This window comes from Bubalus bubalis, chromosome 3 (genome assembly GCF_019923935.1).
Source record: "Bubalus bubalis isolate 160015118507 breed Murrah chromosome 3, NDDB_SH_1, whole genome shotgun sequence".
NCBI classification, from domain to species: domain Eukaryota; kingdom Metazoa; phylum Chordata; class Mammalia; order Artiodactyla; family Bovidae; genus Bubalus; species Bubalus bubalis.
The window spans coordinates 15,048,105-15,076,098 of NC_059159.1; the positions used below are offsets into that span (position 1 = coordinate 15,048,105).

At 45.0% G+C, this 27,994-nt stretch overlaps 1 protein-coding gene across 19 annotated transcripts; it reads left to right on the top strand.

Moving 5' to 3' along the window:
* Positions 1-29: 29 nt before the first annotated feature.
* STRADA (STE20 related adaptor alpha) lies at positions 30-27,992 on the top strand. Of its 19 annotated transcripts, XM_045164780.1 has the most exons (14): positions 439-587; positions 667-876; positions 8,734-8,813; positions 11,186-11,243; positions 13,394-13,422; positions 18,980-19,082; positions 19,594-19,715; positions 21,166-21,274; positions 21,378-21,501; positions 23,523-23,694; positions 24,218-24,322; positions 26,096-26,337; positions 26,620-26,662; positions 27,030-27,992. In XM_045164780.1, the coding sequence occupies exons 3-14, from the start codon at positions 8,778-8,780 to the stop codon at positions 27,243-27,245; spliced, it is 1,359 nt and encodes a 452-aa protein (XP_045020715.1). In that variant the 5' UTR covers positions 439-587; positions 667-876; positions 8,734-8,777; the 3' UTR covers positions 27,246-27,992. The 19 variants fall into 19 exon arrangements, with proteins under 19 accessions (XP_045020716.1, XP_044794721.2, XP_045020714.1 ...); XM_045164781.1 differs by lacking the exons at positions 439-587; positions 667-876 and adding an exon at positions 30-121; XM_045164779.1 differs by lacking the exon at positions 667-876 and having other exon boundaries at positions 437-587.
* The last annotated feature ends 2 nt before the right edge of the window (positions 27,993-27,994 follow it).

A 27,994-nucleotide genomic window follows, 5' to 3' on the forward strand; every position in this document is an offset into this window, starting at 1 on the left:
TTTCAGACCCCGAAGAAGACCACATCAAGGACAAGCTAGGTCTCTGGCTTCCACACGCGGGGGACACAGGTTTCATCTGTTGGAGACCGAATGCCCTCAGGTTTGCGCTGCGCGTAATCAGGTGACTCAGAACTGGAGAACCGCTCTGTGCGAGATAGCTGCTAAGAAAAACCCCGCCGCACTCGAGGAGATGCAGGAACCAGGCTGCTTCTCCACTAGCCTCGCCCTGGTTCAGGGGGCTGGGACGGGGCGGAGCTTCCCCACTGGCCACGCCCGAGCCTAGAGGGCCGGGGCAGGGCGGGGCTTCCCCAATGGCCGCGCCCGAGCCTAGGGGGCCGGGGCGGGGCGGGGCTTCCTCTCCCGCGCTGGGTGGGGCGGAGCTTCCCCACTTGCCGCGCCCGGGCCGAGGCGGCCGGGGCGGGGCGGGGCGGAGCTTTCCTCTACCAGCCCTCCCCGCGTCCCTCTACTGCGCATGGCACGCTGCGTACCTCCCTCCCTCCCAGCAACCGGCCTGGCGGCAGCGCGGCCTTAAACCAAGGAGGCGGAGCTGAGACTGGGCCGGGACTGCTTGCTAACTCCAGGACCAGGTACCGGGCTGGCGGGGGCCGCCTGGTGCGCTCCGGGGATCAGTTCCTCCTCGCCCTGACGCCGATTCCATCTCCTCAGGGGCGGGCCTTCATCATAGCGGCCACCCTTCGCCTCCCTCGTCCTCCGCGGGCCCCCTTTACACACGAATCCTTCTCGATTCCCACAATGAGGGGCTGTAGCCCGAGAAGAGAATAGGCTCGGGCCTGGCCCGGAGACACCGCAGCGGAGTTGCCGGGCGGAAGAGTCGAGCGCCTGCTTTCTCTCTCCCCTTCCCCCACTGATTTACAGGTGGGAAACCTGGGGCCCAGGTGACAGTTTGTCCTGATGTAGCAAAGAGGAGGCATATTCTCTCCCCGCACCCCATTTGCGCCTCCCTCATCCACATCTTTTCCCAGGCGGGACAGGCAGCAGTAGGTCAAGCCCTCCTAAGGACAGAGCTCAGGTATCCCCTGAATCAGCCTAAACAGAGCTTCTAATTGTGTGTTTTCCAAAATGCTTAAGTGCCCACAGCACCTTGGGGTGGAGATGCGGGATGGGGGTAGGGAAGTGAGCGCGAGGGAGGGGAGTGGTTAAATAAAATTGTTCAAGTTTTCAGGAAATGGGGAACCAACTTTTCTGCCCAGCCTTCTGCTAAGGTATCCTACTATATTCGAACTTAACTTCATCCCAAAGAGGAGAAGACGTGCCAATTGATCCTTTTCTTACTGTAACATTTGTTGGGGTAGAACCGAATTCCAGTATGTTTTTGTGGCATTAAGACAGTTTTTCATTGACTGATCTATGCTTTTCTTTAGAGATCCCCAACATTGTTTCTTATCCCTGAAAGTTGAAGAAACCAAATCTTTTCTGATTATCTGCCTCAAGCCTATTCGGCCGTAAGATAAAGTGTTGAATTGGTTAAATCTGTTGCCCTTTAACTAGATTTCTTAAAGGTGTTGTGACCCAAATGCAGTGTTTATAGTTGTAATCCCAGACATGGAAGAAGTTTAGAAAACCAGTGACAAAAATAGGGGAAAAAGGAAAATTGATAAAGTAAATAAATTTTCCTTTCTATACCATTTAGCATCTGGTCAGTGTTGTCAAATCAGATGATGCCTTTTCAGTCATTACATCTTTACACTCAGTCTTGAGGCTTCTCCCTAAGCTTCTCTGTTATCACTTACAGCTTCTGGAGCACAGGCTTTGGAATAGACCTGATCAGTCCTCTATTACTTGCCTGTGTAACTTCGGTTATTGGTTGTTGTTGTTTTTTTTATTTTAATTTTTTGGCCATGTCATACAGCATGTGGGATCTTAGTTCCCCACCAGGGATTGAACCTGCTCCTCCTGCAGTGAAAGCAGGGAGTCTTAACCCCTGGACTGTGAAGGAAGTCCCATGTCTGTGTAATTTGGGCATTTAACCTGAGTCCTAATTTCCTCATCTGTAAAACTAGGATCAATAATAACTTATTGTGAGCTGATCTCCATGAAGCATTTAACACAGATGCTGGCACATGCTAAGTTCACCATAAGTGTCTGCTGCTTTGATTATTTTCACTATTATTAATTTAACAGACACAAGAGTGTCCATATTAAGTGTTGGTCACAGTAGCTCCTGGGAATGCAACAGTAAACAAGATGCATTCCCTGCCTTTACAGACTCTAGTGACGGAAAATGATAAATAGGCCGTTGAGAGAGTGGTATGTATAAGGATTGAATACAGAGGCCAAGCATCTAACCTGGGTTGGGTGGGGCAGTCTGGTAGGACTTCCTGTAGCAACAGGACAGGCAAAAGATGAATAGATTGGGAAAGTGTAAGTGGTCCACGAGGGGAAGCAGGATCTTTAAAGTTTTTCCTTTGGTTTCCATTTCCTACCTGCCTTAGAAGTTGCGCTCAGTTGTACCCAACTGTTTGTGACCCCCATGGACTGTAGCCCACCAGGCTCCTCTGTCCGTGGAATTTTCCAGGCAAGAATACTGGATCGGGTTGCTGTTTCCTGCTGCAGGGGATCTTCCCAACCCAGGAATCAAATCCTTGTCTCTTTCGTGTCCTGCATTGGCAGGCGGATTCTTTACTATTGCGCCATCTGGGAAGTCCATTGCCTTTGATGCTCCATGTCCTAAATATGAACTTATCCCAAGGCTTACTTCCCAGCTTTCTGCTTTTCTCTCAGCATTTTCTTCTAAAGTGAATTTCTGTCACTCGTACAGCTTCAGAGCCATCTCTAACCCCTCTTTTAAGCATCAGCCTTACTTTTCTAACTAAATGCTATTTCCACTTGGGATATATAACTTTTCTTAAGTGCAGCATAACTTAAAAACTCAAACTCATCTTTCCACCAAAATAACTTCCATCTCTGACTTTTCCTACTTTGTCTTTGACACACTACTCTTTGCAGTTACTCAGGCACAAAAAAAAAAAGTCATCAGAGTTGTTCACAGGTAAAACAGGTTCCCTGATAAGGTAGTGAGTTTTCAAGCAGAGACTTGATATATATCCAGGTGTTTATAAAGCTGTTCTTCCAAAGAGTGGAGGATAGACTCAATGACTTATGGTGTCCTTACTAACTTATTTTTCTTTCTCCTTATCCATCTGTTTTTTTAATTGGAGGATGATTGCTTTACAATGTTGTGTTGGTTTCTGCCTTACAACAACACGAATTAGTCATAACTATATATATGTATCCCCTTCCTCTAGAGCCTCCTTCCCACCCATCCACATCTATTTCTCAATATTCTTTCTGCCACAGGCTCGTATCACCACAGATGTGGCCCAGAATAATTGTATTCCCTCTTTTTCTTTTTTTCATTATACTGGATTCTAACTAACATTCCTTTCTCTAGGTTCTCTTTACCTCCCTCCTCTCACATCTCTTAGCAGATTACACAACCCCTCACAACCTTCAGTTCAGTCGCTCAGTTGTGTCCAACTCTTTGCAACCCCATGGACTGCAGCACGCCAGCTTCCCTGTCCATCACCACCAACTCCCGAAGCTTGCTCAAACTCATGTCCATCGAGTTGGTGATGCCATCCAACCATCTCATCCTCTGTCATCCCCTTCTCCTCCCAGCTGAGACACCAGGGAAGCCCCTCACAACCCTAGCCCACCTGAAAAAAAGAATGGAAATGTGGCCGATTTTTTCCTAGATTCTTCAAAAGCATATCTGAGTATTTATTTTAGTCATTTTACTTTGAAAATCAGCTTTGTTCAGATATAATTTACCTGTAACAAAATACACCTATATCAAGTGTACAGTTTGTTGAGTTTTGACAAGTACACTTACATAACCACCATGCAATAAAGATACAGAACTTTTCCATCACCCTGAAAAGTTCTTGTGTGTCTCTTTGAAGTTGGTCCCTTATCTCACTACTGGGTCCAGGCAACCAAGACTTGCTTTCTGTCGTGCTTTTGCTTTTTCTAGGATTTTATGTGAATGGAAACAGTATGAAGATTTGTGTCTGACTTTTTCCCTTAACCTGAAATTGTTGCCTGTATCAGCAGTTTGTCCCTTTTTATCGATGAGTAGCATTACATTGGTGTCTGTTCAGTTCAGTCGCTCAGTTGTGTATGATTCTTTGCAACCCCATGGACTGCAGCATGCCAGGCCTCCCTGTCAATCACCAACTCCCAGAGTTTACCCAAACTCATGTCCATTGAGTTGGTGATGCCATCCAACCATCTCATCCTCTGTCGTCCCCTTCTCTTCCCTCCTTCGATCTTTCCCAGCATCAGGGTCTTTTCAAATGAGTCAGCTCTTCCCATCAGGTGGCCAAAGTATTGGAATTTCAGCTTCAACATCAGTCCTCCCAGTGAACACTCAGGACTGATCTCCTTTAGGATGGACTGGTTGGATCTCCTTGCAGTCCAAGGGACTCTCAAGAGTCTTCTCCAACACCACAGTTCAAAAGCATCAATTCTTTGGTGCTCAGCTTTCCTTATAGTCCAATTCTCATGTCCGTACATGACTACTGGAAAAACCATAGCCTTGACTAGATGGACCTTTGTTGGCAAAGTAATGTCTCTGCTTTTTAATATGCTGTCTAGGTTGGTCATAACTTTCCTTCCAAGGAGTAAGCGTCTTTTCATGTCATGACTGCAGTCACCATCTGCAGTGATTTTGGAGCCCCCAAAAATAAAGTCTGACACTGTTTCCCCATCTATTTGCCATGAAGTGATGGGACTGGATGCCATGATCTTAGTTTTCTGAATATTGAGCTTTAAGCCAAATTTTTCTCTCTCCTCTTTAACTTTCATCAGGAGGCTCTTTAGTTCTTCACTTTCTGCCATAAGGGTGGTGTCATCTGCATATCTGAGGTTATTGATATTTCTCTCAGCAATCTTGATTCCAGCTGTGCTTCATCCAGCCCAGCATTTTGCATGATGTACTCTGCATATAAGTTAAATAAGCAGGGTGACAATATACAGCCTTGACGTACTCCTTTTTCTATGTGGAACCAGTCTGTTGCTCCATGTCCAGTTCTAACTGTTGCTTCCTGACCTGTACCACGTTTTTAAAACCTATTTACTAGTTGGTAGATGCCTGAATTGTTTTTGACTTGGGGCTATTTTGAATAATGCTTTTATGAACATTCATATACAAGTTAATGAGAAGATATGTTTTCATTTCTCTTGAGTATATGACCTAGAGCAGAATTATTGAGTCATAAGAAGCTATTAATCTATTTTCCAGAGGGGCCGTAGTTGTTTGCATTCCCACCAGCAGTGTATGAGAGTTCCAGCTGGTTGATGTCCTTGTCAACACTTAGTATTGTCAGTCTTTATGTTTAGCCATTTTGATGGGTGTTTAATGGTATCTCATTGTGGCTTTGTGTTTATTTCCCTGATGACAAGTAATGTTGAACATCATTTCATGTGCTTAGTGGCTGCTCCTTTATCTTCTCTTCAGATCTGTTGTTGCCATTGTTTAAACTGGGTTATCTTATTGTTGAGTATAGAAATTCTTTATATATTCTGTATATAAAGTCCTTTGTAGATACACACACACACAAGCACGCACGCACACATGCATAGAGTATGTTTTCTCCCAGTCTTTTCAGTTTCTTAGTGGTGTCTTTCTAAGGCAGACATTTTACATTTTGATAAAGATTAATTTGTCATATTTTTCTTTTATGTTTCATGCTCTTGATGTTCTATTTTTGAATCTCTACTTATCCCAAGATCATGAAGATTTTCTCCTCTCTTTTCTTTAGTAGTTCTAACTTTTTCTTTAGTTCTATGATCCATTTCAAGTTAATTTTTGTGTGCAGTATAAGGTCAGCATTGAGGTTCATTTTTTTCTATATAAATATCAAGTTGTATACAGACTGTTTTTCCCCATAAAATTACTTTGGTCATTCTCTTGAAAAGTAATTGACCATATATGTATGGGTCTATTTCTAGGTTCTCTGTTCTGTTTCATTGACCCATATATCTATCCTTAGACCAAAGTACACCATCTTGATTATTTTAGCAATAAAGTAAGTCTGGAGTTCAGGTAATAAAAGTCTTCTGACTTTCTTTTTCAAAATTATTTTGGCTATTTTAGGTCCCTCATATTTCCATGTAAATTTTAGCCTGAGCTTATCAATTTCTTTTGAAAGTCTGCTGGGATTTTGATAAGCATTGCACTGAATCTGTAGGTCAATTTGGAGAGAATTGACATCTTAATAATATTGAGTCTTCCAATTTAGGAACATGGCATATCCTTTATCTAGATAATCTTTAATCTGTCTTAGCAGTGTTTTATCATTTTACAGGTCTTACTCATAGTTTATTAAAATTATTCCTAATCATTTTATGTTTTCATTGGTTTATTGATGGTATTTTTAACATTTCATTTTCTGATTGGTTGTTGCTATATATAGAAATACAACTGGGTTTTATAATTGATCTTTATAAATTAATTTTCTTAAGTATAATGATTTTTTCTGTAGAAAACTTAGGTTTCTACATAGGGCTTCCCTGACAGCTCAGTTAGTAAAGAATCTGCCTGCAATGCACGAGACCCCGGTTCAGTTCCTGGGTTAGGAAGATCCTTGGGAGAAGGGATAGGCCACCCACCCCAGTATTCTTGGGCTTCCCTTGTGGCTCAGGTGGTAAGGAATCCGCCTGCAATGCAGGAGACCTGGCTTGGGAAGATCCCCTGGAGAAGGGAAAGGCTACCCACTCCAGTATTCTGGCCTGGAGAATTCCATGAACTGTACAGTCAGTGGGGTCGCAAAGAGTTGGACATGACTGAGCGGCTTCCACTAGATTTCTATGTATACAGTCTTGTTATTTATGAATAAAGAATTTTACATCTTTTTTTCCCATCTGTATGCCTTTTATTTCTTCTTGCCTTTTTGCATTGGCCAAGACCACTAGTACAGTGATGAAGTGATAACGTTTTTGCTTTATTTCTGTCCTTAGAGGAAACTCATTCATTCTTCTTACTATTAATAGATGTTAGCTATAAATTTTTTATGTGTATCTTTTACCAAGTTGACTTGGTAAATCCCATTTCTATCCTATTCCTTTTTGACTATTCCTAGTTGACTAAGAGTTTTGTTTTTTTTTAAACTTGTGGCTTAGTGTTGAATTTTGTTAGATGGTTTTTCTCCATCTATTGAAATGATTGTAATTTTACTTGTTTACTCAGTTAATAAGATAAAATTACATCATTTTAAAAAATTCCTTAAAATTGGTTGGTCTTTATTTGCAAGCAGCTTCAAAAACAGTTTTGTGTATGTTGATTCATTTTTTAATGTTAAACTGATCTTTTATTCCTGAACTAAACCCTCCTTGGTCATGATGTATTATCTTTTAGCCATTCTAGATATAAATTCTTAACTATAAATAGCAAACATAGAACAAAATCAGGATGATATGAAAAAACATACATTTGAGAAGTGGCAAAAGGTCTTGGGAATGGGTAACAAAAATATAAAACTTAGCAAAAAGGTTGGAAAATAAAGTTTGAAGAAGTTTCCTGGAAAGTAGAAAGTTGTAAAGTAGGAGTGAAATATAACTTTAGTGGATAATCCTAGAAGTACACCTTTAACTATTAGAATTTATGTTGCTATTTCTTGCTACAAAACTAATATTCCCCAGAATTGGAAGACCCACATTTCCACATTAAAAAGGCTGAATACTTTGTAGCTAGTCTAGATTATAGCCAGAGGATGGAGGACCTCAGGAAGGCAGTCTCCAGGGAAAAATTGCAATGAATGAGTTTGAGTGTATGGAAAAATACATTGATAAGACTAATAGAAATGTTGACGTATTTGGGAAAAGTTAATAACTACATGGAAAAACAAGCAAGTGAAAAAATGAGGCAGTTATTAACTCTGCTGGGGGTGGGGTGGGAGAAAGAGTGTATAAGACAAAAGACATAGTCATTTCTAACTGTTTGCCTCTGCTAAGAACCAAGTCCTTGGGCTTCCCAGGTGGCACTAGGGGTAAATAACCTGCCTGCCAACGCAGGAGACATAAGAGACTCCTTATGTGTTCGATCCCTGGGTCACGAAGATCCCCTGGAGGAGAGCGTGGCAACCCATTCCAGTATACTTGCCTGGAGAATCCCATGGGCAGAGGAGCCTGGCCAGCTACAGTCCGTGGGGTCACAAAGAGTTGGACACAACCGAAGCAACTTAGCATGCAAGAACCATGTTGGTGTACTCAGTAATGTAAATTTGGACCATGGTTTTAACCAAAAATTATGTCAGAACTATGTTGGGAGAATGAAGGCAGGAAAGTAGGGTGCAGTTGATGTAGGAGAGCCTAGTTTTCTCCTACCATGGTGGGAAGTTAGTAGATAAATGTCTAAAATGGGTAAGTCATCACATGTAAACAACATGTAAAAACGATGATTAAAAAGAAAGGTAAACAACCAAAAGAATTAAAGGTAATTGCTTCTACAAAGGGGTCAAGATAAATTAAAATTTTTTTTTTAAAACCTATAACAAACTTCACTTTCCTTACAGAGAAGCAGTATTTCGGAATGTATTTGGCCATAGTACATCCAGGTTTATTGTCACTGAAAGTTTCTCTAAAATGTCTTTATAGTCTAGCAATTTGTAGGTTTAGTTCAGTGCTTTTAACGGTAGACTCAGTAAGTTTTTGTTAACAAATATTTCTACAAAAGCGGACTTGACTAACAACTTGTGTCTATTTTCCTTTTAGGTTTAAATTTTTGAAATTGAAGTAGGTCTACACGTTAGGAACTCATGTCTTTTCTTGTAAGTAAACCAGAGCGAATTAGGGTGAGTGTTTCTCTTCTGCCTTTACTATTTTTTATTTTCTGAAAAGCAGTGTGTTTTAGCAGATATTGTAGACTTTTTTTTTCCAATGTGATGCTCAGAATCATAATAGAAGGGAGAGATGTAGAAAGTTCAGCAGGTATTGCAGCCTCCACTGCAAAGAACAGAACTTGCAGGTACACGCTGACCAGAGACACAGAATATCATATTGCCCACCAGCTTGTCTGATAAGAAACAAGGTGGCTTATTTTATGAGTATCAGTCACACATTAAATGAGTTGCTGGCCCTTTTCATTGTAGATATGCACCCACTAATGATCTGCCTGTTTCCTGCGCGTTTTCAGTGAGTTTGTGGGTTTTAAAAATCAGCATCAAATTGTAATCATTGGAACACTTTTTTGAGCCCAGGCCATCAGCAGTAAAAGCAGAGTCCTAACCACTGGACTGCCAGGGAACTGCCATCATAGGTTTTAACTGAGGACTCTTTGAAAAATTTTATTACACCTGAGAACTTCACTAGCTAAAATGACCTCAGGAACAAATACTGGGTTTAGCTTCCATGATTTCGTAGAAGACTGTCTTATTTATTATCAAGTATTTAAATCCAGTAGTAGTCATTTTAAAACTCGTTAACAGTGTATATGTAATATGAGACATTGTGAATAGACCACCTTCTTTTGTGGCTTATGGAATCTCAGCTCCTTGACCAGGGATTGCACCTGGGCCATAGCAGTAAAAGCCTGGAATCCTAACCACTAGGCCACCAGGGAATTACCTGAATATACCACTTTCTTTAAATATTAAGGTGTAAATTATATTTTGTGGTACAGTGCATATGAATATTTTATATCAAGTTTTTTTTTAGGGTGTTGCTTTTTTACTTGGAAAAAATTGATACAGAGAAGGATAGAGAATGATGGTATAGTTTCAATTCATAGTCCTTATTATGCAACTTTTTTTTTTGCAACTTATTTCTGAATGTTCCTTATCTTTTTCTTCTGTTTATATGGATAAGAATAATTTATATTGGAAAGAATCAACTTTGCTATTAAGAGGGAAAAAAATCCAGAATCCAGAATCCTGAACTCTACCCAGTGGAAAGAATACCCTCAAGCCAGTGGGCTTCCCGGGTGGCACTAGTGGTAAAGGTTTTCACCTGCCAGCGCAGGAGATGTGGGTTCGATTCCTGGGTGGGGAAGATCCCCTGGAGAAGGAACTGGCAACCCATTCCAGTATTCTTTCCTGGAGAACTCCATGGATGGAGGACCCTGCCGGACTACACTACAGTCCATGGGGTTGCAAAGTCAGATGCAGCTGGGCACACACACAGGAAGCCACTGACTTCCTATTGTAAGCTCTGAATGTTGATTCAAAGTGATACCAGCCCTTAAGTGAAATGCAGCCTTGTTCCCATTGTTTTTATGTATGAGCTGCTTTTCGCTCTCAACCTGATTCAGGTGAAACCAGACCTCTGATTAGTATGATGGAAACCCATACTTGTTTGAAATAGGCCAGTTATATAAACCATAGATCAGTCATGCTAGTTCAGTCCTTGTAATCTTGGTAGGAAATTTAAATGTTGATGATGTCTTTAGAACCCCTACTGGATGAAAGAATATGTAGATGGCTGATTCCTTTTACAAACTACTAGGGGCTTGTGACGGAGAAGGCAATGGCACCCCACTCCAGTACTCTTGCCTGGAAAATCCCATGGACAGAGGAGCCTGGTGGGCTGCAGTCCATGGGGTCGCTAAGAGTCGGACACGACTGAGCGACTTCATTTCACTTTTCACTTTCATGAATTGGAGAAGGCAATGGCAACCCACTCCAGTGTTCTTGCCTGGAGAATCCCAAGGACAGGGGGGCCTGGTGGGCTGCCATCTATGGGGTCGCACAGAGTCGGACACGACTGAAGCAACTTAGCAGCAGCAGCAACAGCAGCAGGGGCTTGTGAAAACCTGTTTCATCCCTGTTTTCTGTGCTGTGAATTCATCATATTTTTTTCAAATTGGCAATAATGACCCAAAGCATGTATAGTAGACAGCCATGGACTGACTAAGATGCATCCCAAAGGCAGTTTTATATACAGGAAGGACAAAAACAGTTCTCATTATTAGGGCCAGTACTACTTGTCATCTGTCAGATTTAAGAAATGCTCACCAAATTAGACAAAGAAGAATAGAGCAAGGAATTAATCTATTGTTTTTGGTCGATTTAAATCCCAGTTTCTTTTCAAAACTTTTCCTTAGTAATGTAGCCTAACTGTACTACATGATTCAGTTTTCATAGTTGTATTTTTGTCTTTCTAATGGCTGATTGCTAATTTTTTGTGGCTTGGAAGAAGTACTAATTCTCTCTGGGGTTTTCCTCTTTAGCGGTGGGTCTCGGAAAAGTTCATTGTTGAGGGCTTAAGAGATTTGGAACTATTTGGAGGTAAGTACAGTATGGCTTTTAGCCATCAGTTCAGGATAAATATCGCTACCCTTTTCTTAATTAAAATCAATTTATAGACATTAGTAATTCCAAGGGAAAGTTGTTATATTTATTTGATTACAGCTGTTATATTTATTTGGCTCTTTTTTTGAATCCATGGTTTCCCCCAAATTTGAGGGCTAATCTGGCAGTTAGTTGTCCTTGGCCTGTCTTGATTGTTAAAAAGCCAGTATTTACTTAAAAGCACACGTGTTTCTTCTAAGTATTTGTCAAATTGAAATACTTAAAGGGAAAAAAATAGGTGTTTAAAAGCCTTTAGCCTTGAAGATTTAAAAAATAAAATTATGATCAGGACAGAGGTAGCAGTGATATAAAAGTTATGGTTTTACTGATGAATCTAGTTGACTCATCTTTTCATGAGACTTCAAAGAGACTAAAGAAAAAAAATCTGTCAGCACAAAGGCACTAACTTCCTATTGTAAATTCTAAATGTTGATTCAAAGTAAAGTAGATTTGCAATTTGGAGGTTTAATAGACCCAACCCCTTCCCTTTGGCTATTTTCAAATTGAGCTGTTTTGGGAACTGTGATCTTAACTGAAGGCAAGGAAAATTCCTTTTCTGTAAAAATAGTAGTAATAAAGCCCCATTCTTGGTGTCTGAACACCACAGATACTCACTGTAGCTCCTATAAAGAAATGGCTTATCAGATTGAGTATATTGGTTACTGATCCAAAATACCCTGAAAGGCTTGAGTAATTGAAGACTCAAACACGTTAGTTACCAGGTGGTACCTATTAATTTATTTTCCCTAATGCCACTCAGAAAACTTCTGGAGTTGAATTATTCATGAACTTTGTCGAAGGGCTGTGTAAAAGACAAATGAGAGTTTAGGAAAACAAGTTATTTTTGTTTTGATTATAAAGAATAAAAATAATTACACAATACAGGCAAGGCTTATGGAACAGAAATACTATATCTGCTCCCATACTCATTGTCTTCCCGTCACTAATGGTAACACGATGGTTTAAAAGTAAATACTGGCATTGATGAAAATTGAGTTGGAAGTCCAGTTTACATTAGTTTAAAATATTCTGGTTATGTGAATTAGATGATTTCGGTGTCTTGAGTGTAGGATTTCTGGGTGTCTTTTGATAATTGCCAATCTCTGATCTGAGGAGGATGAAGAAATTGTTCTGTATATCGTTTACAGCTTAATGAAGTGTATATTCGGGTTGATACAGCTTGGGATTTGCCTTCTATGAAGACTGGGTTTCATTTCCTTTCACCTGTTCACCTGGCTTCTTATCTTTGACTATAAGAAGCCTGTCTTAAGCAACCACTCCTGCCATTTGTATAACAGGAAACTGATCCATGGCACACACACACAAATCTTATTTTGATAAATTGAGGCTAATTTACCCTGCAGATATTTTGGAGATGTGTAATCATTCCAGTCCTTTATAGTTAGAATCTTTACTTCGATTATTTTTCAGAATGGAGAAAATAAAAAGCACAGATACTGAAGTTGTCCTCTTTTGGAGCAGAAAGTTATTTAAGCTGTCCTTTGCTTTATTCATGTTCACCAGGTGTAGCAGAGGGCCCAAAAGCCCTTGCTTTATTTTCATTCAGAACAGAATGTATCTGACTGAAGAATCAAATTCAGTAATAGTCCCACAAACACAGGTTGCTGTATTAAAACTTCTTTTGTCTTTTTTTTTGGCAAGTCTATTTTTTATTTCCTGTACTCCCTGGGAAATCACCAACAATGTCTATAATTTTATAATGAATTTTTATAAAAGTGTAAGACTCTGAAACCAGCCTATTGAAAGTAATATTGCGTGCTGATGGAAAGTAATTGTATAATAGAAACTATAGCAGTTGAGTTGTACTCAGTAAATACCCGTAGAATAAGAGTCTTGCCAAGTTTTGAAGAGCCATAGATTCATGTTTAAAACCCCATGTATCTGCAGCATTTTTACTGTGAATCTCTGTGTGTGTTTATATGTAGCACTGCAGGCAGTTTTTGCTATAATGACTTAAGTGGTTTCTATTAATAAATGTAGTCCTAAGTGCAGTGATTGCTGTTTTAAATGTGGGTGTGTCTTCTGCCAAAAACACAAAATGCCAACAACCAATTTCTCTACTCCAGAGCAGCCTCCGGGTGACGCTCGGAGAAAAGTAAGTGATTTCCTAGGCTGTTGCATGGAGTTGACTTGTGGAGCTCTGTTTGGTTTTTTGGTTGGCTTATCATTTTACATTTCTGCTCGTCTGTCCTTGAGTTTTATTTGCAATATCATTCTTCTTGTGGGGACTCAGGTTTCACCCCGGAGAGATTCTGATGTGTACTTTGAAAACTGAAAAAACATCTCAGGCATTCTTTCTCTCTCCTCCCTCTCCTAGCTCTCCCAGTCACCTGGCCGCCCTCTCCAAAAAAAAAGAGAGAAAGTTTCAACAGTCTAACGTGGTTATCTTGCAGTGACTGGTGGTACTATATTTTCTGTCCTTAGTCAATTAATAATAGATTTCAGTCCACAAAGAGAATATAGATCTTTGTCTAGATTATAAGGCAGGACTTCAAATCTACTTTAAAAACAAAACCCCAGATTTTAATGTACAAAACAGAAAATGTATTCTTTTATTGGCAGAAGTTTTAAGAATCCTGCCTCACTTCTGACTCTTCTACTTTATTTTACCAACGGGAATAACAGCAGCAAACCAAGCTGTTTCTGATACGGTGAATCAGTGTCTTATGCAGAGAGAATCAGAGCGCTTTTCTCCATAGACCTCTTCCTCTTTTCCAATGACGACCTTCATGCCTTTTGCAGGCAGCCCCAAGGTGGGTGAAAGATAATGCTGCTGACTAGGAGTTTATTTTTTTTAGGAGTTTATCTTTGAGTGAAGCTTGCTTGGCAGTGCCTGTCTATCAGATCCAAATATTTTCCAGTCAGGAGACCAAAAACGTGCTCTATACGAACTGTTGGGTGTTCTTAGAGTCCAGTGCCAGTTGTATATAGTTTTATGTTTCCCCAGCTGCTGATTTTATACCAAAAGTCATCCTGTGTGAAACCTGTGGGAAGTTGAATGTACTTATTTGTTGGGCATTTCGTAGATAACGTCTTTGTGTGCTTTATTGCATTTTGTTTTATATTCTTTAAACAAAGTTATTTAATGGTCATTTCTCAATATCAGTAGCTTATGTATTTTTCAAATGCTTCAGAATGAACAAAATACTTTTCACCATGGGGGAAACGAAGAAGACTTTGATAGAATAAGTTTCTTTCTCTAGGCAATTTGAGAGTACACATCACACTAATAAAACTACGCCATGCTATGTTTAAAGAGAATGGACTTCATATCTCATCCTTTTCATCTGAATTTTGACCTTGTCTAAATCTGAAACAGTATAACGGACTAACCTGTGTTTCTTGGGGGAAAATCAGACCAAACCTCTTCCTTTGAAAATATTATTGCCTTTGTTTGTTTTCCTAAATAAAGATCAGTTTCTCTCTGAGTTCAGACCGTGGAACATCCACAACGCAGAAAGCCTCCATTTTGGGGTCATTTCCAGGGAGCTGGGGACAGAATGGTAGAGGGGCCAAGCGATCAGCACGTTCATTTCATAAAATTCCAAACTGCCCGGTGAACTCATTCGTATTCCCAGTTACCTAAAGAATTTCATTTTCTAAAACACCTTAAAGTAATTTTCTGTAGTCCACAAAGACAGTTGAAATACTACGTTTGTCAAGTTACAAGCTAATCATACCAGTACTTAAATGAATCATTCCTTACCTAAGCTCAACAGAAGTATGGCTTTAGTGCATAGATAGTATGTCTTATATGCACTCTTGGCAAGAGACGCGGAGATGGGTAGTTTTAAGAAAAAGTATCCCATCTGTAGTTTTTCCAAAGGGAATTATTTAAAATGCGTGTAAAAAAAATTTATCTCAGGACTCAGCTGTCTTTCACAGTCCTCTTTTTCAAATTAGAGAAACATAAGGCATTTTGCCTAGAGATCAGAGGAGAGACCTTAAAACACAGTCGTTCTGGATTTGTTCTCATCGGGGCCAATTGTTGGCTGCTAATAACACAGTACTTTCTCACATGCAGGTGTCAGATTCTGATCTGCAAAGTTCCCCTGGTAACAGAGGAGCTAGGGAGTGTGTTGTAGGAGGGCTGGCATTCACAGTCTAGGTCTGTATGTTGAACTGTCTCCAATGGAACGGGCTGGTACGTTTGCTTCTCCTCTTCAACCCATGGGAATAACAAGGTCATGGGCAGAAAACCTCCTGAGTTCAAATGTTGGCTTAAATTTTCTTTTTTTTTTCCTTTTTTTTGGCTACACCGTACCAGGGAAGTCCCATAAATGATTCTTTTTTAAGTAGATGCCAGTATGGTTGTATGCATCGGGGAATACATCAGTGAAGAGACAGACAGGCCCTGTCCCCACGGAGCTTATATTCTAGCATGGGAGACCAGACAGTAGACAAAATAAACTGCGGTGATCACTGCAAAGAAAATCCCAGTGATCCCAGCGGGGAAAAGAAGCGAGATGACCTCATAAAGTGACTGGGCGCCTGCTTGCCTTTGACGAGAATAGATGAGTTGCAGCCTCGGAGCTGAGGAGGAAGCATCAGTGAGAAGATGGGGAGGGCAGGGAAGGAGCAGGTCAGGAGTGATCCAGACAAAGGCACAGCTGGCGTGCGTTCGCTGCGACCACTTCTCTCGGGGGTCAGGTGCAGCGAGTCTGCGCGGTGAGGCAGCAGCCGAGTCAGGTGGATCCTCGGAGGCCAGAGTAGGGGCTGGGTCTGAAAGCACCCCCTTGGATTTTCTGTTAACTGGCGACCCTGATTTTCCTGAGGGTAGATTGATACTTGAGAAAACAGCAAAGCAGGGTGAGAATATGTGTAGCAGGTTTCAGGTTCAAGGTTATGATGGCTGTCTCCTCGATGAGCGCATCCTGCCGCTGAGATTCTCCACAGCTGGGGGTCGCCACCTTGGAGCTCTTCTTGGCTTAGGCTTTTTGCTCAGATCGCTACTCCATTTTGTTCCTTGATGGTCTGAATCTCTCTCAGCTGCTGGAGGCACCTGGCATGTAGTAACCAGTATCTGGTCTGAAGAGGAGACTGAAGAAGCTGCAGTGGCTGGCTGTTAAGTGATCCTGGAATCTGTTTTCAGAGCATCTGAAAGCACAGCTACGTGCAAAAACCAAAAGCAAACCAACCTTAACCGTGGATCAAGCTCTATTTAGGAGTCTCTGTTTTCTCCCTTTTCTCTGTTCCACCTTCTTTGTGGAACAGGAGAACGACCAAAAAGTAGACAGCAGGCAAGGGAGGAGAATACATGTTTACTGAATACCCGTGATCCACCAAGCAGCGCTGCGCTCGGTACATGTTTCATCTTGTCCCGTTGTCACAGCAACTCCAGCTCCGTGAAGCGGGGATTATTCCACTGATGAGATAACGGAGATCCCAGGGGCCAGAGGGACTTGCCCAGGGTCAAGGCACGAGTGACAGATGGAGTTCAAGTTCAGCCTCTCCCTGGCCCCTAAGCCTTGAGTCTTAGCATTATCCCGTATGTTTTGCTTCAGATAGTCTTTCCCGAATTATCTTCCCCCAGATTTAACAGATGTAAGACACACAAGGCATCTTTGAGAAATATGTTAGGTTAAACAGTGTTAGTTTTTGTTAAACTACAGAACTTCTCAAAGCCTTTAACATGCGTGCACCCCTTGTGATTGTCCACGAGGAGGAGTGTGCTGCGTGTTGTAACTTAACTGGATGTGTAGACTGTTTTTTATGCATTAACTGCCAGGATCAGTGTTCCATGGGGCCTACTTTGGGGAAATCAAAAAGTGGTAGAAGAATGGACAAGAGACAGAGGCATTTTCACTCTGGAGAAAATCCACATGTCCAATAAATACATGAAAAGATGCTCAACTTCATTAGCAATCGGAAATGTAAATCAAACCCACAAAGAGATTGGCAAAAATTAAGTCCAAATACACCAAGTATTGAGGAAAAGCTGGGTTGACAAGAGCAAGAGTATTGCTGGCGAGAGTGTAAACTGATATAACCTTTTTAGAAACCAATTTGGCATTTTTTTCTCCTAAAGTCAAATGTTCATATACTCTGTGACCTCCAGTTCTACTTCTCAGTATAAGCTTTAGCGTAACTCCTGCATGTATGTGTCAAGGGACCCATTCGAGTGTGTTTTTAGTAGCATAGTTCATAATAGCAACCCTAAAAGCCCATCAGCATTGGAAGGATAGACGGAAGTTGTTCATAAGGTGAATATTACACAGTGTGGCTAAATACAACAATATAGGTGAATCTCAGACATAAAAAGTCGATTAAATGAAGACTACAGTTTGCTGACAAGGCTCAACTTTGCTCGACTGGGTTCCCCTTAGTGTAAGCGCTGCTGGAGACAAAACCCCATTTGGTTTCTTGCACCACCAGCAGCATCAGTTGGTTTGAAAGCAGATGTGTTTCAAACGTCAGGGACCCCCCACAAGGCGATACCAGAACATTGCTCAGCTCACACACTCCGCTGGCTCATGCTGAGCCAAGAGCCTCTGAGTCTTCGAAGACCTTTTCCTAACCAGAGGGCAGGTTTATGAACTCAGCCTATGAAATACGAGCTGGTCTAAGAGTCTTCATTTCAGTTAGACACACATCTGAAGAAAAGAGGATCCAAGAGAAAAGTACTGATAGTCCCTAAATAATACAGATAAAGTTAGATCTGGAAGAAGGACACTGAGCCTATTGAACTGAAGGAAGAGCGACTGGCCTGCCGTTTACTTTTTTGGGCATTTCCCATCAGGACCTCGCCTGTGATGCCCGCATCCTAAGTGGCTGAGACCCAGCTTCATCTGCAGCTGAAGTGCACGGGGAGTGGGTCCCTTCTGCTGCCTGGGATGAGGGCCGAGACCCGATGGCTCTGTTCCCTGCCTGCAGCCCCATGTGTTAGCTGTTTTCTAGCTTCCCTTGGAAATGTCAGGGAATGACTGGTCTGGCCTCTTTTTTTTTTTTTTAATTTAATTAATTTATTTTGCTGTATGGGGTCTTAGTTGTGGCATGCAAATTCTTAGTTGTGGCCTGTGGGATCTAGTTCCCTGACTAGGGATTGAACCTGGGTCCCCTGTATTGGGAGCTCGGAGTCTTAGCCACTGGACTGCCAGGGAAATCCCTTGGCTGGCCTCTTGGTTTGCTCAAGAGGGAGACTCTTATGGCCAATAGTGAGATTCAACATTTGATCTTTGGGAATTATTTTCATCAGGATCTTAAAAATAGGACCCTAATGCAGCTGGAAATCCAAGAGAACGCCCTACCCACCCATTTCCCTTCTCTTTTCTAAATATGCCTTTCTCCGGACATCTTTCCCAGGTAAGAATTTCAGAGCTTTTAGCTATGAGCCAGCTAAAGCCACAGCTTTTAGCTATGAGATGAGCCAGTTGTTGGGAAGGACAAGCAAATCAACTGTCAGCTCCGCCTGACCCTCACCCCATCCACATTTGTAGTTAGCCCTCACACGTACTCTGAATATTAGTGCCAGTGGCGGCACTGAACTGGTGAGATTTTACTTTACCTTTCTCATCAAACAGTGCTGGAACTGCTCCAGAGTCCAGATTTGAGTGTTTAGATGCTAGTCTCCTCATGGGTCTGAATTACCGTCTTTCCCATTCCCACCCCTGCCCCCAAGTTTCTCTGACTAACCTGTTTTTCTTTTCCTTTAGACCAATGAGGCGAGCTCAGAGTCGATAGCATCCTTCTCTAAGCCGGAGATCATGAGTAGCTTCCTGCCAGAGGGCGGGTGTTACGAGCTGCTCACCGTTATAGGTAATGTCCAAGACTGTCGCGCTCCAGGGGACCGCAGTGGTCTTTTCAGCATCCTCAGATGAATGTGTGCCAGAAGCTGTCAGTCAGTTATCAGGATATGTGGTGACAAAACTGGCTTTTTGGGGAGGGTCTTCTGTGGTTTTCTTCTTCGAGGTATGGAGAAAGAGATCAATCACGTTTTCAGGAGAGGAGCTCTTTTTCAGTTTTTTTCTGCACACTCCTGGTGTCCTGGGCCATCATCAGTTAGGATAGGTGTCTGAGAAGGAACTGATGGAAGAAGAAAAAATCAAGACATAACAGAAGTGAAAGTTTTAACCTGAATTTTCTTTTAAAATCAAGTCTTTTTTTAAAATTGGGGAATAGTTGATTTCCAGTGTTGTGTTAATGTCAGGTATGCAGCAAAGCGTTTCAGTTACTCATATACATATATTCATTCTAAAATCAAGTCTCTTTAAAGAAGATGAAAGCTGGTGTTGCTCTTGTCCCTGTTTACGGCCTCCTTCTCTTTTAGGCAGAGGATTCGAGGACCTGATGACAGTGAATCTAGCAAGGTACAAACCAACAGGGGAGTATGTGACGGTGCGAAGGATTAACCTCGAGGCTTGCTCCAACGAGATGGTGACGTTCTTACAGGTAATCAGAAGGGATTGTGACACTTGGAGGGTGGGCTCTTAGTCCCAGCAGTAATTCCAAGGCATGTTTACATCTGTCTTCTGAAATAGCTGGCAGGAAACGAAGGTAACCAAGCCAAGAAGTTAAGGAAGCTCCCAGTGAAGAATCTTGGATGTTTGGTATTAAGGATTCTGCAGCACTGCTCAGCCCGATGTATATTTCCCTCTTCTCTAGAGACTCTTTGTGGCTCATGTATTCATGTATCTGTTACTCAGCGAGGCTAAGTAACTCGCCCCTGGTCACACACACACTAGTAAGTGACAAGCTCCACACTCAGACAGTCTCTTTTCTGGTGCAGGGAGGAGGGCCTGAGTCCGTGTATTTTAAGTACAGTTGGTTGGGCCCCTTCCCCTTCTTCAGTTACAGCGTTTTTCTGAATTCAGCTCCTCTGAAGGTGCTCTAATACCAGTTCATATGTTCAGAGTAGTTTTGTGGGTCTCAGGGTGGGACAGAAAGTCAATCCTAGCTCAGTTATTTGGAAAAAACATACCTGAGTTTGTTCGAGAGTGCACTGGGCTCTGATTCTTTTCTTCATTCTGTAGAGCTGTGGACAGGCTAGAAGGGGCTGGCTGTTTGGCCTTGGCTCATTTCCCGGAGGCCAGGACCCTGGAGTTTCTGCAGTTCTTTTGTGCAATTTTTTTTCACATCTTTTGTCCAAATTTACTTTAGAATTCCATCAGTCTTACGCTTTCTGTAGATGCTGCTGAGGAGAGGAGCTCTCAACCTGAGGTCGCTGGAGAAATCTCTTCTCATGTTTAGTAGTTCTTAACGCGCTCTTTCCACATTTCCGTTTCTAACAACGCTTTCCTTTGTAATAGGAAAACATTTTTTTTTGTTGTTGTTTTCTTGTCTTAAAGAGGAGTTGTGTGCCTTGGCCCTTGAGGGTGAGCTAAGCTTTTAACTTCCCAAGTCTTCAGTCTGCAGCTTGTTTTCACGTCTCCAAGGTAGTGCACTGCCCCCTCTGCTGTCTCAGTGGTCGCCCTGGCGGTGGGGATGGTTCTCAGGCCCTTTAGGACTGGCTGGCAGAGCCGGAGTTAGGCAGAAGCTGGTGGAGCAGGGCTGACTTCCCTGCAGAGACAGCAGAGCCCGGCTCCTCTCTCCCCAGTCCCGGCCGCTCCCGGGACTCTCGGTCCCCATAGTGTTCACGCTGCCACTGTCACGTTGCGCCTTCTCCTCGGGGACCCTTGGTTCTTTTTTTTTTAATATTTATTTGGCCGCACCAGGTCTTAGTTGCAGCATGCAGCCTCTTTCAGTTGCAGCATGAGAACTGTAAGTTGCGACATGTGCGATTGCGTTCCCTGACCAGGGATCGAACCCAGGCCCCTGGCGTTGCAGTGTGGAGTCTGAGCCACAGGACCACCAGGGCAGTCGCTGCCCCCTGGTTCTGACTGCAGCTCACCAATGCTTACAGGGGGAGCTCCACGTGTCTAAACTCTTCAGCCACCCCAACATCCTACCCTACGGAGCCACCTTCATTGCGGACAACGAGCTGTGGGTCGTCACGTCGTTCATGGCATACGGTGAGTGGGCAGGGGGTCCTGGCGGAGAGGGGTTCTGTGTGCTCTGCCAGCAGCTCGCTCATGCGCCGCCGCCCTTCCCTGTCCCCTTGGCCCTCTTCCTCAGGCTCGGCCAAGGACCTCATCTGCACGCACTTCATGGACGGCATGAGCGAGCTGGCCATCGCTTACATCCTGCAGGGGGCGCTCAAGGCCTTGGACTACATCCACCACATGGGCTACGTGCACAGGTGCTTGCTTTCGCAGGCCTCTCACCCTTTCCACAGCGGTGTCTGGGGTCGTGAGCCCTCAAAGGAACGGTTGAAGGTTGAAGTCAGTGAAGCCAGAGGTTAAATCGAGGCGCGAGTCCTGCTCTTGCCTCTGCTGGGGGCGCGGAGCATTTGCCCTGTCCGTGCGAAGGTGCTGACTTTCTCTTTACCGAGCAGCTTTTTCCTGAGGACTGTTTGAGGGGACTGACTATCCAACGTGGGCCTGAGCACCCCTGCTGGGATGTGCTCCCTGGAGTCAGCCCTCAGCTGGGAGGCTCAGGCAAAGACAGATTGCTCAGTAGATGGTGTTGGGGAGAAGCAGTTCAGGGTAGAGAAGATGGTACAACCAGGACCTCTCCCTAATTCCATGTGCAGAGGAGTAGTTCAGTTGTTTGCAAGGCCTGAATGCAAGCTCTAGGCTTACATAGAAGGAAATGCAAGGAAATATTTTTGTGACCCAAGGCACACCATAACTTCTAAATGTTTTACACACACGAAACAAGGCCAAAAAAAAAAAATTGATTTGATTTGATTATATCAAGATTAAAGCTTTCTTTCCAATACAGGGCACCAGAGACAAAGTTAAGAAAGGAGTTAGAGTGTGGAAGCTGTTCATTTTGTCCAAAACCGATTTTGTGAATCCGTAAGAAAAAGATAGCAAAGCAATAGAAAAATGAGCAAAGGATATGAAGTTTATACAAGGGAAAACCCAAAAGACTAATAATGGTCATATGAATACTCTAGAGAGGCTTTGCAGGTGGCGCAGTGGTAAAGAACCCGCCTGCCAATGCAGGAGACCTAAGAGACTCAGGTTTGGTCCCTGAGTCGGGAAGATCCCCAGGAGTAGGAAATGGCACCCTACTCCAGTATTCTTGCCTGGGAAATCCTATGGACAGAGGAGCCTGCCGGGCTACAGCCCATGGGGTCACAAAGAGTCACACATGACTCAGCAAGAATTAGAAAATCAAATAAAAACAAGGTTATGTCACTTTATGCCCATGGGGGGCCTGGTAGGGATTCAGAGGCTGGGTGAGGACCAGTGCGGTGAGGAGGTGGGCCGCCCATCCACATGGTAGAAGGTGGCCCCACACAGCCAGTCAGCGTCACCCAGACCCGGGGCCGTCGGCGCTGCCTCTGGGTGCACACCCCGAAGAAGCCCGCCCACAGGCACCTCAGGGGGTGTGTGCGTGGACATCTGTGTTCATACTCGTGCTGATTAGAGTCAGCATGAGTGCCCTTTCCTAGAAGAATGGGTTAGTAAATGTCAGACCCCACTCCAGAGTGCAGGTGGCAATTAGAAGCAACAGTGAGGTGTATACCATTGGCAACACCGTGGAGTTCAGAAACATAACCCTGAAACATGGGCTGCCTAACACAGTACCATTAGGTCAAAACAAAAAATGCGTGCGAAACAGCAGTACACTTTATGAGAACACCTACAGACGGAAAGTACAGATTAAAGAGGAAGACACTAGAGGAAGCAGTGGTCTGTGAGCATAAAAGAGAACTTGAACAAAACATAAATAAGTTTTAAAACCTCGTAATGTGTAAATGGGGTCATGATGTTTTTTCTCTTTCCGTATGTTTGAAATTTTTCACAAAAATACATGTTCAGGTATATATAATATGTATGTATATGTGTACTCACATATTATATGTATATATATGTTGTTTAGTGGCTAAGTCACGTCCGACTCTTTTGCAATCCCATGGACTGTAACCCACCAGGCTCTTCTGTCCATGGGATTTCCCAGATAAGAATACTGGAGTGGGTTGCCATTTCCTTCTCCAGGGGATCTTCCTGACCCAGGGATCAAACCTGAGTCTCCTACTTGGCAGGCGGATTCTTTAACACTGAGCCACCAGGAAAGCAATAATCTGTATGTATGTGTATAATACACACCCCAGGGGAGAGAGCTGACTGGGTCTAGTGTGTGAAGACAAAGGTTTGTGCTGTGAGGGCCTCCTCTGCCGCCTGGTGACAAACACCCCCCGCCCACCAGGAGCGTCAAAGCCAGCCACGTTCTGATCTCCGCCGATGGGAAGGTCTACCTTTCGGGTTTACGCAGCAACCTCAGCATGATCAGCCACGGGCAGCGGCAGCGTGTGGTCCATGACTTCCCCAAGTACAGTATCAAGGTTCTGCCCTGGCTCAGCCCGGAGGTCCTCCAGCAGGTCGGTGCCCTGGATCTCAGGAGCCCCTGCCCCCACCGACTTGTGATACCACCCCCCAAGGAGGCCTTCAGGAAGTTCTAGGGATGGGGGGCGCCCTCTGCTTCTGAGCGGAGTCGGGGGTTCTTGGAGAGAGGGCTCCCCTGTTGGCCGGTAGACCTGCGAGGCCCCTTGCAGCACAGGTATGCTGTGTCCCTGGCAGGTGATGTCATTACCCCTGGCGGGTCCTGAGCTTCACTGAGACTCCCTTCAGAGATGCTCCCATCTTATGGGAAGAGAGAGCGCCAGATTCTCGAGCATTTGGCGCTCTCTGCATCCCTGTGCTAAGCGGGGCACTCCCCCCTGCTCCCACACAGCCTTAGCCAGACACTCTTTAGTTCTAAAATAGCAGCAACTCCTCAGTGTACAGGTGAGGGAAGCCTCGCAGCTCGTACCAGTTTGGGGAGTTTCTGCTCCACCTGCTTTGTCTAAGAACAACGACCAAGGCTCCAGTGGAGTGACCTGTGGCTCTTCTCTCTTCATATAGAATCTCCAGGGTTATGATGCCAAGTCTGACATCTACAGTGTGGGAATCACAGCCTGTGAGCTGGCCAATGGCCACGTCCCCTTTAAAGACATGCCTGCCACCCAGGTGAGCCTGCAGCTAGGGATCTCCTTCTGTCCTCCTTTCCTGTCTGCCTCCCACAAACGCTTGTTGAGGACCTCACACTCTGGACACCAGCCCAAGATGCTAGGATGAACACCCCAGGCCTTTCCTTCAAGAGCCCCAGTGTGTGTGGGGGGGGTATAGTTGTGTGACTGTTCACTTGTGTCTGTGATAATTGCTGTGGAAATGGAGCCTGGGAGGTGGGGGTCACAGAAGTAAGCACTGCTCATGATCACAGGCCAGGAGCCCACATACCAGGTGTCTATTTTTACTTTTAAACTGACATTTCCCCCGCTCCACCCAATTTTTGGCTGTACCACATGGCATGTAGGATCTTAGTTCCCCAGCCAGGGATTGAACCCATGCCCCCTGCAGTAGAAGTGTGGTCTTAACCAACTGGACCGCCAGGAAAGTCCCTGAGAAAATTTCCAAGTTTATAAAATGTTTGGTTTTTTTACTTTGATCAGTATACCTGAAAGCTATTGTTGTTCTTCAGATACTAAGTCATGTCCAGCTCTTTGCAACCCCATGGACTGCCACACGCCAGGCTTCCCTGTCCTCCACTGTCTTCCGGAGTTTGCTCAAGTTCATGTCCATTGAGTTGGTGATGCTGTAGAAGGCCGACTTCTAATTTAGAATTAGACTTCTCAGGTTCAGTGCTACCACTTTCCAGTCAATACCTTTGCAACCTCCAGCCTCCTTCTGTTCATGCTCCCTCCGCTTTTTTTAACTTACTTATTTTTAGTTGGAGGATAATTGCTTTACAACAGTGTGTTGGTTTCTGCCGTACATCAGCATGAATCAGTCGGTGAACACATGTCTCCTCCTTCTTGAACCTCCCTCCCACCTCCCACCCTGTTCACGCCCCTTTGAACTGCCTGCTGCCCTTGGCTTCTTGGCACACATGCAGCCAGGAGTCTGCATTGTCTCCCTTGGAGCTGGACTCAGGGAAGAGACTTATCCAGATCTTGCCAAGTCCAGGAAGTGGACTTGGGTTCTTTGGGCAAGGATTACCTGGGGCCAGAGTTCCTGGAGCATGATCTCGACCTGGGAGGAGGCGGTGGGGGCCGGAGGGGGTGGGTTGTGCCCGTTGAGTAAGCCTCTCCTTGAACCCACAGATGCCCTGCCCTGTGGCGACACGGGCGGCTGGAGAGGGGCCAGAGGGCAGCTCTAGAGGAGGGAACCCGGGGCGGCTTCAGAGAGGGGACACTTGAGACTTGAAGGCAAATAGGAATTAACTAGGTGAAGAATGGGAGCTTCCAGCGGAAGGAAACTTTTCGGCAGAGGGAACAGCCTGTGACAGACCCAGTCAGGAAAGCACAGAACCTGAGGACAGGAGGTGGTCGTATGGCTGAAGTGTGAGTGCTGCTGCGGGGCTGCCAGGCGGTGTGGCTGGAGAAGGAAGCCCAGGCAGGTCACGAGGGCCTTTGTGGGCCAGGCCAGCGTGTCCCCTTCCTGTCCTAGGGCATGTGGAAAACTGTCAACGGCTTCTGAGCACAGGAGTAATAGCATCAGATGTGTGTTTCAGAAAAGGGAGTCTTGCAGATGGAGGAGCTCTGGTGGACTAGACAAGAGGGTGTGGATGTCTGTCTAGGTACAGAGTCGAGAAAATCAGAGTAAGACAGCGACAGGCCTTTTCCCACTTCTGTCTTTGCTGCCCCCGAATACACTCATGTGTTTGGGGAAAAGTGGACTTGGGAAGGAATTCTAGTCCTTCCGGGGGCCTCTCCAGCCCGGGCCTGGCTCTGTCCTCCCCAGATGCTGCTGGAGAAGCTGAACGGCACAGTGCCCTGCCTGCTGGACACCAGCACCATCCCCGCCGAGGAGCTGACCATGAGCACCTCGCGCTCCGTGGCCAACTCAGGCCTGAGCGAGAGCCTGGCCCCCAGCACCCCCAGGACCTCCAACGGCGACTCGCCCTCCCACCCCTACCACCGCACCTTCTCGCCCCACTTCCACCACTTTGTGGAGCAATGCCTTCAGCGCAGCCCGGACATGAGGTGCACCTGCGGGGCTTGGGGTGGGCCTTGCGGGGAACCCGGGGCTGGGGCGGGGATTGGGGAGGACGCACCTGTCCCAGAGAGGTCTGGGTTCCCCGGAGGAGTCCGAAGTCCCCACAGTGGGAGCAGGTGGCACAGGGTTTGCCAGGAAGCCAGCTGGGTCACTCTGGCTATTGTTTCTTGAGCCGAGGGAAGGAGAGGGGCACTTGAGGGTAAGGCAGCAGCAGCAGGATTCTGGAAATGGCACAGGGGTGATGCTGGCCTCTTCTCCTTCCTCTGCAGACCAAGCGCCAGCACCCTCCTGAACCATTCTTTCTTCAAGCAGGTACAGTAGCCTTCCCTGGGCCCCCTGCTGGTGGTTTTCCTTGCTTGTGGCTCCAGCCACCCTCAGTCCTCTTAGTTTTGGATCTTTAGATATTATCTCCTCCTCCCTGGTGGAGGCTCAAATGGTAAAGAATCTGCCTGCAGTGTGGGAGACCCGGGTTCAGTCCTTGGGTCGGAAGATCCCCTGGAGAAGGGGATTCTTGCCTGGAGAATTCCACAGACAGAGAAGCCTTGCAGGCTACAGTCCAGGGGTGGCAAAAGAGTCAGACATGACTGCATGACTAACACTTTTAACTTTCTCGATGGGTCAGAGACATGACCATGTTTCCCAAGTCCATTAAAGGCGCTGCTCCTTCCTCTCCCCTCAGAGACTCCTGCCTCTAGCAGCCTGCCTGTCCCTGACCCATGGTCCCTTGCCCCACCATGTCCTGAGGCTGGAAGCAACAGGATCCACCCGCAACTCTCTCCCCAGATCAAGCGACGTGCCTCAGAAGCTCTGCCCGAGTTACTCCGACCTGTCACCCCCATCACCACTTTTGAAGGCAGACAGTCTCAGGATCACAGTGGGATCTTTGGCCTGGTAACAAACCTGGAAGAGCTGGAGGTGGACGACTGGGAGTTCTGAGTCTCTAAAGAAGGTGCCTGTTCTCCATCCTGGGCTGCGTGCGCCTCTGGGACCCTTCCCGAGGGCTAGCCACATTCCCACCCTCCTGGGGGCGGATGGCAGAAAGGACATTTCCACCAGGAGAGCTGGCTGCTTAGGGACTGGAAAAGCAATTCTTGGAGAGAAACTTGACTGCTTCAAGGCTTTTGAGACATGAGGGAACCCCAACACCCAGGGATTGGGAGGGGCCGGAAATCTAACATTCCCTGTCCTGTGAGCTCAGGCGGCCTGACCTCTGCAGAAGGAAGAGCCACTGTCCTGGCCTGGCCGTGGGGGTTGTGAAGTCCAAGCCCATGGTTATATTTGCCTGGGGAGCTGTGGCTTCCCATGCTGGCTCTCCCATCAGCCTAGTTCCTTTCTTCTCCCCTAGTCTCAGATCCTATAGGTCCATGGAGGGACCCCGCCCCATTCCCCCAGGCCTCTCCCTAATAAGTGAAGGACAGGGTATTTTTTTCTCTTTAAGCACTAGATTAAGGCTTGGGTGGTCCTTTTACTCGGCCCCTGACACCTCACTTTGGTTCATCTGGGTAGCTCCTTCCTTTCCCACCAGGAGTCCATCTAACTGACCTCTGCTGGCTGCCTTGGTGCTGCCCAGCCTAAGGGGCTTAAGTTCTTATGCCATGTTAGTTTCATTGCCAGAACAAATTAAAAAGTTCCAGAGAATCCACT